The following is an 11,146-nucleotide window of genomic DNA, read 5'->3' as shown; positions in this document are numbered from 1 at the left end:
GGCCCCGCCCCGCGCCGCGGCGCGCAGCGATGACGGGGGGAGGCCGCGCGCCGGAAGCGCCTCAGCGCCGGGGCCGCCCGCAGCGCCCGTTGCCGCGGCGACGGCTGGAGGCGAGGCGGGGCGGGGGAGCCCTGCGCGGGGCCGGGAGCTGCGGGCGGCCCCAGAGCGGAGCGGGCGCTGCCGAGGCGACCTCGCTGCTGCGGGGGGCAGCGGCTGGGCGCCCCCTGCCCGGCCTCGGCTGCGGGGAGCCGGCGGCTCCTCACCGGGCGCCCTGCGGCCGATCCCCGCCGAACCCAGAGCAGGCGGCAGCCGGGCCCAAGCCGCTCCCGGGCCCCGCCGCCACCCCGGGCCGGCTCCAGCGGGCCGTGCCCCGGCCGGCTCGGAGCGCTCCTCCCCGCCCCTCCCCGCCCCTCCGGCCGCCGCGCGCGGCTTCGGTAACCTGGGCCCGCGGGGGGCGAGCCGCCGGCAGCTGCCCGGGCCCCCGGCCCCACCCGCTCCCGCCGCGGGCGGCCCCGGCAACCGCCCCCCACCCCCCTCCCCCCCGTGCGGCGAGGCGCCGCGGAACCCAGTCTGCGGGCGGCGCGACCCGCCCGGCCGCACCTCGGGGCAGCGCTCGGCGCGGGGCCCGCCCCCCGCGTGACGTCATCAGTGACTGCCACGGCGCAACGCAGCGCCGCTCGCGGGTCCGGCACGCGTGCGCTTCCGCCGAGGAAAGTAGTGCGGGACGCCTTCCCTCCGCCCCGCCGCCGCCCGTCTCGTGCCGCCCCGGCGCCTTTCCCGCCGCGGAGGCCGCGGCCGCGTCCCCAGCCTGGCGCCGGTCGCGGCCGGGAGGCCGAGGGGAGCGTGCCGGCGCGCGGATCCCTCCGCCTGCCGTATCGGTGCTGAGGCCGCGCCGCCGCCATTTTGAATGCCCGGCTCCTGCCGCTGCCGCTTCCTCCGCTGCAGGCACCGGCCCGGTGAGTGGGGCCGCGCCGCCCGCCCCGCGCCCCTCCTCGCCGCGCCCCGCGGCAGCCCGGGCACCGCGCGTGCCGCCGCCGGGCCTCGCGGCGCTGCCCCCGGGTCGCTCCGCGGCCTCCCGGGGCCGCCCGCGGGAGGAGGCCGCCCGCTGCCATCCCGCCGCCTCCTCCGGCGCGGGGCCCGGCCGCCCGCCCGCCCGCGGCCCCTGTCCCTGCCCGGCGCTGCCGGCCCTGCTCCGCTCCGGCCCCGGGCCCTCGGGGCCAGCTCCCGCGGCCGAGGGGCGCGTCTGCGGCGGGCTCGGGCCTTCGGCCGCTGGCGAGACGCGGCCGGCAGGGCTGTGCCCGCCGCCCCGGCCCTGCTCCGGGGGCCCGGTGACCCGCGGGGAGCGCAGGGCCCGCCGCCGGAGTGGTGGCAGGAGGAAGCGTTGCCTCGCCTCGTTGGCGCCGGGGGGCCTCGGCGTCCGACAAGTGGTTTGTGCGTTTGCATCCGCCTTGCCTTGGCGTTTCATTGCCTGTGCTGCGCAGCTGCCCGCAGCGTTACGGGGAGGCCGTGATTCTTACGGGGTCTGCGCGCTGTTGCGCGGATGCGTGGATTTTCCTGGAGGCAGAAGTCTTTGGTTTCCAGCCAAAAGCGTTTTCGGTAAATTTCAGCTTTGGGTCTGCGTTAGAGTTGTCTACCGTTACTCAGAAATCAGCCCGAGGACAGTTTCAAGTCCCATTCTCGAGGCTGGAGTTCTCTCTTTTTCTCGTCTCGCAAACTGTGAGACAAACTATGACTTTTTCTAATGGTAGGCATTGTTTTGAAAGTTTGTGAATGAAACGTTTGTATGTTTTGTTATGTGGTAAGCGATGCTTTTAAATGCCTACTTTAGTTTCCGATGCTTGAAGCCTGAATGGAAAGGCATGGGGTTCCAGGGGAACCCCTTTGGAGGGGTGGCATTTCTGGTGCAATACCTGAAAGTGCATTTGACGCATAATAGCTTAAACAAAGTAAAATATACACATATTTTTTGCTGCATAGAACTCCTTGCATCTTGCATTTAAAATTACACATTGAGTTGTTTAGTTTTTTTTCATTTTTTTTTTTTCCTCAGGTTCTTATTCTACTTAATAGTGTATATCTGTGTTTTTTTTTATGCCCTTTTTTTTTTTTTCATCCTTTCTCTAAACTATACTCACTGTTTTTTCCTTTGTTTATCTGCATGTGCCGTTTTGCTACCATTTTTTTTTTCCCTTTTGCATACTTTGTTTTTTGGCACGTGATTTGAAAACTTTATTGGATATGTGAGAGCTGAATAAAGGCAAGAGACTTTTTGAGACAGATTGCAGTGTGATCCCCTCGTTTCTTCCATGATGAGAGAAGGAGGGGAAGGTATTTAAATTCCCGTGAGTTGAGAAGGGGAAAGAAAGTCTGCGTCGTGAGGGAGTCAGCTCTCAGGTTCCCTCCTTTTTTGATAGAGGAGCAGGCTCTTCCTTTGTTCCCATGACTGCAAATCTGACCTTCTTTTCTAATGGCGCTGTGATAAGAGTAGAGAGGTCCTTCAGTAGGCTTGTTTGCAGTGTCCTGGCCAATGAGTCAAGGAGGTTAATGTTCCGATTCTTGATAGCTTCTTTGCATACAGACTTCTGAATTCTCATCGTTGTAAGCTAATGAGATCAGCAAGTTTATTTGTGGAATAAAACGGTTGTCAACAGCAGCAGAGGAACTGAAGATGTCTGTTCTCAGGCATGCAGACAGACTGTGCACTAATTAATGCAGTTCGGATTTGGAAAGTTGCCTTTCAAAGTATAAAGGCTAATAAAAATTTTAATTGCTTCTGAAGTTGCTCATATTCAGTAAAGTGCCTCTTTTGCATTAATATTTTTATTTTTGAGTTGGCAGTGTGTATAACTTGAGACTGTTTCAGAGACAGACTGTTTGATTTTTTTGGTTTACCAAAAGGGCAAACTCTTCTGACTGAAAGTGATATTAATTTGTTCTAGATGATACTCAGGTGTTTTCTGAGGAAAACAATCTGGTCTATTGTGGTAGTAGCATTTCTTTATTTGATGAGAGCTTTGGAGTCAGTAAGTGAATATATGATGAGGGTGTTACTCAAAAAAAGAAGGTGAGTGCAAGCAAATCTCTGCTAATATTGCTACTAGTAGTAAGGTTAGCCTCTGTCTGATGTTTGGAAGAGATGCTGTAGGTAAAATACAAGATAAGAACTTCTAGGACACGGCCAAAGTTACCTGCTGCAAAGTTGTATTAATGAATGGAAAAAACGTGGTGTATCATTTTTCATTAGGCTTTATACCAAGACAAAGCAAGATGTGTGTTTTTGTCGCAAGGTAGTAGCAAGCAGGTATGTTTTTTTTTTTTTTTTTTTTTTATTTTAACTCTGCAAGGAAATAAAATAACCAGATTGCTTAAAGATAAAAACAAGAATCTAGAAGCAGCTAAGAAATACAAAGGTGTAGCATATGTAGGTCAGAGGTGATGGAAGGATGAAAACAGAAATCTGAAATAAAAAATCTTGTCTATCATGCTCATCAGCTATGTAGATGATTTAACTCTTCTTCCAATGCTTCGTTAATTCTGTCCTTAAGAAAACATTTTCTATTCGTTAAGTGTTAGAGGCTAATATTTGTAATGGTAGAAAGCTCAGTGCATCCTTTTAAGCCAGTTCAGGAATTGTGCGGGTTGGTGTATATGTACCATTGTGCAGGAATGGGAGCTTCATCGGAAGTGTTTTCCTAGTCTTACTAAATTCTGTTGTTGGCTGTAGGTGCAGGAAACAAGAGAAGTAGTGCTGTGTTCAGCCTGGTGAGTTATAGGATCCTTTCAAAGTGTAGGTCTCTTCTGTCACTGTCCTCTCCTGCCCCCCGCCTCTGTTACACTCACAATACGCTTCCTGTTCTTTAAATGCACCTGGACATAGAACAGTCACTGCCCCCTCAAACTGCATTTAAGCTCTTGTTTTTAAGGCATATTTTGCATACTTGATTTTTTTTTTCTCCAAGCTATCTTTCTACAGTGCAAAGTAATGCTGATGCCTTGTGTTATCATATTGTATCAAACCACCCTCTGCCTTAATTTATTACTGCTTTCCCGATGTTGCTTATTTTTGACTTATTAGTTCCCTCCATTTTATTAAATAGCTTTTTCTCAAGAGAGATTATTTTCCCCTTTAAATGTTGTATGGTTGGCTGCTTATCTCTTAACTCTCGTGTTGCCTTTGCCCTTAGTGATGTTGACAGTGCTGCTTGGTTAGGTGTTTTAATGTTTTCCATATAAATATTGATAACACTAAACTATACAGCAATCAACCCCCTCTCCCAGCTTGATCTCTACTTGTAGTGTTTAATTCTGTTTTTACTGTCAGTGTGTGTGTGTGCTTTTTTGTTTTAAGTATCTTGTAGTAGTGTGAAGCCTGCTCGTAGTGCTGTGGAGTTCAGGCTATCGGGATTTTGTGGATAACCATTGCAGTTATTCCCTTCATACAGTCTAGATATATCTTATGCTTTCTTTTTGTGTTCAGGAGGCTTGATGCAGTTCTACTGAAGCAAGAAGGGGAATTCTGTTACTGATTTCAGTTGGAGTTGTGTCAGGCTTTAATGATGTAACTTCCTAAAAGCTGTTTGGTTTGAGGGGGTTGTGTGTTTGTTTTTTTTTTTGTTTTTAGGAGTGTGATTGCTTATAGATGAGTTGGGACAGAGCAACTTATTATGAATTTTTTAGAGCCGTTTGAAAATGTATGCTTCTACAGTCTTGGGCTGCTGTTTAGGATGAACCAAGCTCAGAAATACTCAGTTATAGATTTTCCTGTAAATTGTATGCACCTTATTTGAATTGAAAATTTAGGCTATTTTCCCCAAACAGTAGAGCCATTCTATAAATAATTCAATGAGCCTCAATGGGTTTAATGTCTTTGTTTCCAGAATTCAAGGTGAAATAACAACGGAATTTAAAAACATGTCTGATATTTTGTCCTAAATACGCTCTTAAGTGGTGGAGTGTGGTGTGTTTTGTTTTTGTTTTTAAGACATAGGCTAACATTTCTGAATGGATTACACTGGAGCAGGTCTCAACTCAATTGCATGTTTAAGTACCCTAAATCTTTATGCTGCAGTTCCTGATAGCTGAATGTAGCTTGACTGAAGCACTCGAGCATTTTACATGTGGGACTTCGGTTGTATCGTGTGCTGCTTGCAAATATAAAAGGTTATTTGGTGAACAGTTGTATTTTAATGTTACTGTATTCTCAGGGAGGTTTTTATCGAGGTTTTATACTTAAATACTTTTGGAATAATGGCTTGTTAAATAAAATCTTCAAATTTTACACAACAAAAACTTAACTAGTAAAAGACTACGAGATGGGAGAAAATAGCTGTTTAGAGATATAATTTAGACTAAAACTAAATGTTTTTAATACAGTATGATTTTTGTTTTCCTGGTTAACAATTTCTTTTTGCTTTTGGATAATATACTAAGAATAAGTTGCATGAAGAAAGAATACCTTCTTCATTAGTTTGTTCAGGGGAAGAACTCATGAGTTGGAGAAGGAGGAGAATCCCTGAGTTAATACCTTTTATAAGATGCAGAGAGCAGGAAAAAAAATGTTTCAAGGAATCTAGGCACCAACCACCTAACCATTGGAGCTAATTGAGTTAAGCGTCTAACTTTTTCTTGGTAGTAGGCTATACTAAAGACTAATGCCTTTAAAATAAGGATAAAGCAGACTTGATGAGGTAGAAACATTTTGTTGATCATACCAGATATTGTGAACTTAACTGCTAGGTTTTTTTCCAGGTATTCAGGGACCAGCCCTGATTTCTTGAGCCTGTAGGTAGCAAAGAAATGGCCAAAGAGTACTGCTACTGTAAAAAAAAAAAAAAAAAAGAAAAAAAAAAAGAGGAAAAATGAGATTGCTTTTAAAAATTGCATTGTCATTTATGTTGATATGAAAGAATAAAAACATGTTCCAGTACCAGGGGAAAAATGTTAGCTAATCCTGAAAAACAAGACCTGCTACTCTGAAGGAAGTTCTAAGCTGTGTTTAACCAGCTAAAATTATACTTCAGGTTTGCTGTTACCACATGATATGGTTTCCTCTCTGTTAGTCATCTAGTGCAATAAAATGCATTTTTGTAATATAGAGCTCTGTAAAATCTCATTGTTCATGGCAGTTTATTTGATAGCTTCGTAGTTGTCACCTCAAGCTGATTTACCTTAACCCTTTGCATGGTTCATAGTGTGAATTTCAAGATTTTAATTTCAAGAAAAATGATATAGTCAAAATTGGTAGATTGCTTCTTACGTGTTTTAGTTCTTCTAAGTTATATTGTTTAATCCTATTTATATTTTGATTTTGTAAATTGTCAGTATTCTTTTTGTTTTAGCTCTCATCAATAAACAGGTTACTAACGTATGCCCCTACTTCCTTCCTTTAGTGAAATCTGTATGTCAAGTCCCAGTGGAATTTTGATGCTGTAAGGTTCCACTGCCTTGGCAGGGCCATGGTATGGTTATGCTGCGTGTCATCCATACTACATATGATCAGGGAAATCAAAACTATTTAGCAATAAATCGATTTGGGAGGCTTGTTGGAGTCCTTTTTGACTCTTTGTGCTTTCTATTATGCTGCTGCTTCCTCGAGTGCTAGCTATGTAACCATGGAGCCCAGGAGGCCCCATGCCTACCTAGCTGTTATTGCTTGTCACTATGCTCAGGTTCTAGTCCCGGATTGCTTGGCAGCGTGTATGTGGAAAAATGTTTGTTTCCTATTGTTCTGCAACCTCTCACAATCCTGGAAAACTAATATACAAATAATGCTCGGAGGTGATTTGACTAAAGGGAGAGGACGTTTATGTACACTTCTTGAAAGGAACAAAAAAAGGGAGCCAGAGCAATCCTTTCTCTCTCTCTCTCTCTCTCTCTCTCTCTGTGTTGTGTTTCTTTTGTCTCCTTACCTGTGTGCCTGAGAGTGCATGCTGATTAGATATATATCATGCGAAGTAGTTGCTATCTTGTGTGAATTAGGTGTTTTCCATCCTGGGGGAATATCCATGTAACCTTGTTGCTTCATTCTAGCTCTTCTGATTATTTTTTTTTCCATCAAGCCTGCAAAATATGTTCTAATGTTTTGCAGTCATGCTTCTTACTACATTCAAGTCCTAGCATTGTGGGCTTAACTATTAAGTTACAGCCTGTCCCTTGGATAGGAGTTATCCAGAGGAATTTGGGATTGTACAGAAATTGTTGGTGACTTACTGGGTCACCATTCTGAGTACAAAAGCATGTATGGTCCTCAAAAAGCTAAATGAGTCTGGGGAGAAGGGACAGAAACTGAATCTGAATGACATTTTGTCAGTCTTATGATACCTGCACAAAACTTGGTTTGTTGGTTCAGAGGACTTGGATTTAGGATGATTAGCTTTTCTGGCCCTGCAAGCTATGGATCTTTACTTGCTGACCAAGGGGCATGTGTTGCTCATCTTTGAGTGCTGGGAGAGATGAACGGGCAGGACATTAAAGTTGCTGCTTAGACATCCCTATTTCTTTCGTTCAGCAGTTAATGAGATACTGAGGAGATGCGCTGCTTCTCCCATCAGTTATTAAGATGTTGAGGAGACGCCCTCTCTCTGTTACCTCCCTTACGCACCTGCTGCTTCCCGCACTGAGACAGGAAACTGGGTTAGATCTGTTTCATGACTTACCTGGCACGGTTGGCTCTTGTTCTCTGCCATCTCTCCTTCATGCCCTGTTCTGCATCAATAGAGGACAACACATATTTGATTGTGCAGCCTGTTAGTAAGCTTCACCATGTTGCTTAAACTGTTTGGGTGTATGCACACTGTGTCGTGTATACGGTCATGCTTAGTAGAAATTCAGCAGGAATTACCCAAGGTGTGTCACATTGAAGGTTAGCATTATAATAGGCTTTGAAATAGTTGATAATGGTAAATATTAATCTGTTCTGGAATACTTCTGAATTTAAGTATTCTCATGTCCTAAATCTCTTCACGACTGCAGTAACTGCTGTATGCACTTGCCAGAAACTTCTGAAACTTAGATGAGATTTCCAGTTTATTGGCATGCAAAAGAATCTTAGATTTACAGTTGAGGGTGGAAAACAAAATGTCTGTTGTGAGAATTTCTTGGTAGCAAGAAAAGCCTTTCTTATGGGGAGGGAGGAGGAGGCCGACCTGTTACATCACATGGCAATTACTATGCATTGAAATGTTTAAAAAAAAAAAAAAAAAGCGCGCACAAAAAAGTAGCTCAACCCCCAAAGAGTAAGAGTGTGAAGTGATTCTCTCTTGTGAGAGAGAGAATTTTTTGTAGATGGGAGTGTGAAAAAAACTTTTTTTCTTTTTATGGAAAAAATTGAACGATATATTTAAAAAATGCTAAATTATTGATTAAAAAAGGAGTATGGTTGTGAAGTTGTGGCATAAATACAGAAGTTCTTAATGTTGGAAAATTAATTGTAGCTTTGTCTTTTGCCCTTCATGCTGTCCTCCTTGCGAGCACTTCTCAATCACTCTCTCCTTATCAGGCAGGATGTGTGTGAGAGAGAGAATTGCTCTTAGGAAACAGCTCGGATTGGACTGTGTCTGTACTAACAGCATATTAGTATGACACAATCAGATGAGAAAAGGAGGTAACCTTTTAATTGGCTATAATCTGAGTAAAACTCTTATTCTTCATTGCTTTGCTTTCTGAAATGCTGGTTCATTCTTTTACTGCTGTTGTGATGTGGGGAGGAAAAATAATCTTTACAGTGTGGTATGTTGATTGTTTACGTGAGGGCATTTGTAAGTACAGGTTATACATTTCTTTCAGTGAATGGATGATGACAGAGTGACATCATACCAGATTGCCACTGTTTGATTTCATTTTCTCTGCTGCTTCAGAGAGGTATGAAGTCCTGCCTTAGATTGGTGAAGGATTCAAAATAAAGGTTCTTATAAAGGTCTGCTTTGGAAGTGTGGTATCTTTACTCGGTGCTGTTCCATTGACTTAAGTGATTCTGGCTGTCTGTTGTTTTACTTTGACATAAAGAGCCAGACTGACAGCGATGTGCTGAAGCCCTCCACAGATGTGCCTACCACAGGTGTTGGTTGGGCACAGGCAAGAAAACAGCACTGCCGGTAACAAGTCACAGGCAGGGCAAACCAGTGTTGCGCAATTTATAAGCCCTTCAAATGTAATGTGAAAGCAACAGGACCTGTGATATCAAGGTAAAGTAATACCAAGCTTAATTTTGTTTGCAGACCATATGATAGGGTTTCGGAAAGTTTGCAAAGAAGTCTCTACTTAAAGCTAACAAGCAAAACGCCCGTGATTGTAACCTGTACTAGCCATTGCCTGTATTCTCAGGAACGGGAGTTTAAGATCTAAAGCCTCATCATGGGTCTGTGCTTCAGTTGTGTTGCTTACTGCAGGAGGGAACGTTTCATCTCTTCCCTGCTCCATCTCAGATCTCCCATTGCTGTGTGTTCCCATTGCCTTGTGTCAGCACAAGTCAAACTGTTTTGTTCAAAGACCGCTTCTGTTGAAAGGAAAATAACAAGCTGTTTTAGATGCACAAGTTGCCTTATCTGGCATGCCATGTCCCAGGAAAGCTGCTGGTAGAAGGATGGAAGGAGTGGAATTGAGCACCTCTTTCAGCATAAGCCTGCTCATAAGTCATCTTCACAATTATGAAACTACTACCTGTAGACTGCAGAGGAATGTGCCTGCAGTAGTGCTTTTATTTTTTATTACTTTCTCCCTGGTTTTCTAACAAAAGCATGGCATGTCAAAATATCTGAGAGGTATATTGAGGAGTGAGGATGGGGGTAGGAGGTGAATCCAGGCTTAAAAATGATGGACTCTAACAAGAGTGTTGCCACCCAGGAAAGAGATTTGGGGCTTTATTAAACCAGTACATGAAAAACACCAGCTGAGCACTTTGTAGCAACCACAACCTCAAACCAAGTGTTACACATCACTAGGGGAAAATAAGAGAGAACAAATTAGATGACATTTTATGCAAATAAATATGATGGCATAGCTACCTCTGAAAGGTGCAGCACCATTGAACATAGTTTTAAAGTTTGACTTTCATTTGAAAGTAATTCTTGTCTTGAAGAACATTCAAGAGAATAAATTGTTCTCTAGGTCAGATGGCACCATCACTATTGCATATGGTGAAATGAAACTACTTGAAGTTCATGTAGAATATGTCTGTCTCCTGCAGTCTCCTTCATACAGTGACAGGCTTGTTTTAGAAAGTATTGTTCTGGCTGTTGCCTAATAAAGGGACAGTGTCAACTTGATTCCGAAATACATCCACACCGATAGGATTGCTCTTCCATCAGCTTTTTCTGCTGCATTCCACCACTCAAAGTATTAAGTGTGCGAGTCCATAGGACTTTTGAAGCCTGGCTATTTGAAACACCTATCTGAAATCTTGTGCAAGTTAATAAATAGCATTGCTTTTTGTAGAGAATTTCTGTCCCAAGTTGTCACAATTTTTGTGATTAATCCTCTGAGCCTGACATCCTTGGGGAGAGTAAGAAGATGTGAACATGGGAGCATACCTTGCATACCATTTCTGCCTGTTTCAGATCAGAAGTCATTTTTATGTTCACTTGATAGCTAGTTCAAAACATTGCGAGAATGTATGTTCCTGGAAGGTGCCATAAATTCTTATGTTTTTCAAGTTTACTTTTAACCATACTGCTGAAGCAGCCTGTATTTTCTTAATTCTTTTGTTTATATAATTGTAGGGGAAGAAGGAAAACCTTATGTTAAACTATGAGACAATTATTAAGTCATCAGATACAGTAGAAGAAGGCTTACGGATATCTTTCTTTCTCCTCCCAGAGGATGCCAGCCCCCATCAGACTGCGGGAGCTGATCCGGACCATCCGGACAGCAAGAACCCAGGCAGAAGAGCGTGAGATGATTCAAAAGGAGTGTGCTGCTATCCGATCATCCTTCCGAGAGGAAGATAACACGTACCGATGCAGAAATGTGGCAAAGCTGCTGTATATGCACATGCTGGGATACCCTGCACATTTCGGACAGGTAGGTTAGTCTTTGATGCTTGCTGTGCTATGTGCCTAGACCGGAATGCTTTATGTATTTTGGGTACATGGACTAAATTGGAGTATTCCTAGCTGCAGTTTTGCTTTGAGATGTTTTGATGTTTGTTTTC

General features: G+C 44.7%; 1 protein-coding gene across 2 annotated transcripts in view; it reads left to right on the top strand.

Annotated features, from left to right (window-relative positions):
- Positions 1-691: 691 nt before the first annotated feature.
- AP1G1 (adaptor related protein complex 1 subunit gamma 1) overlaps positions 692-11,146 on the top strand; it is a 40,027-nt gene continuing 29,572 nt past the window's right edge. Inside the window, exons 1-2 of one of the 2 annotated variants that reach the window (XM_084532951.1) lie at positions 692-956; positions 10,813-11,016. In XM_084532951.1, coding sequence (XP_084389077.1) covers positions 10,816-11,016 — 201 coding nt within the window. In that variant the 5' untranslated portion in view covers positions 692-956; positions 10,813-10,815. Of the gene's footprint in view, positions 957-1,456; positions 1,597-10,812; positions 11,017-11,146 lie in introns of those variants that run through there. The other variant, XM_084532952.1, reaches the window with a different exon arrangement.

The sequence above is a fragment of the Aythya ferina genome, assembly GCF_964211825.1.
Source record: "Aythya ferina genome assembly, chromosome: 12".
Classification (NCBI taxonomy): domain Eukaryota; kingdom Metazoa; phylum Chordata; class Aves; order Anseriformes; family Anatidae; genus Aythya; species Aythya ferina.
Note: the sequence above shows the minus strand (reverse complement) of the source record. Positions and strands in the feature narration are given on the sequence as shown.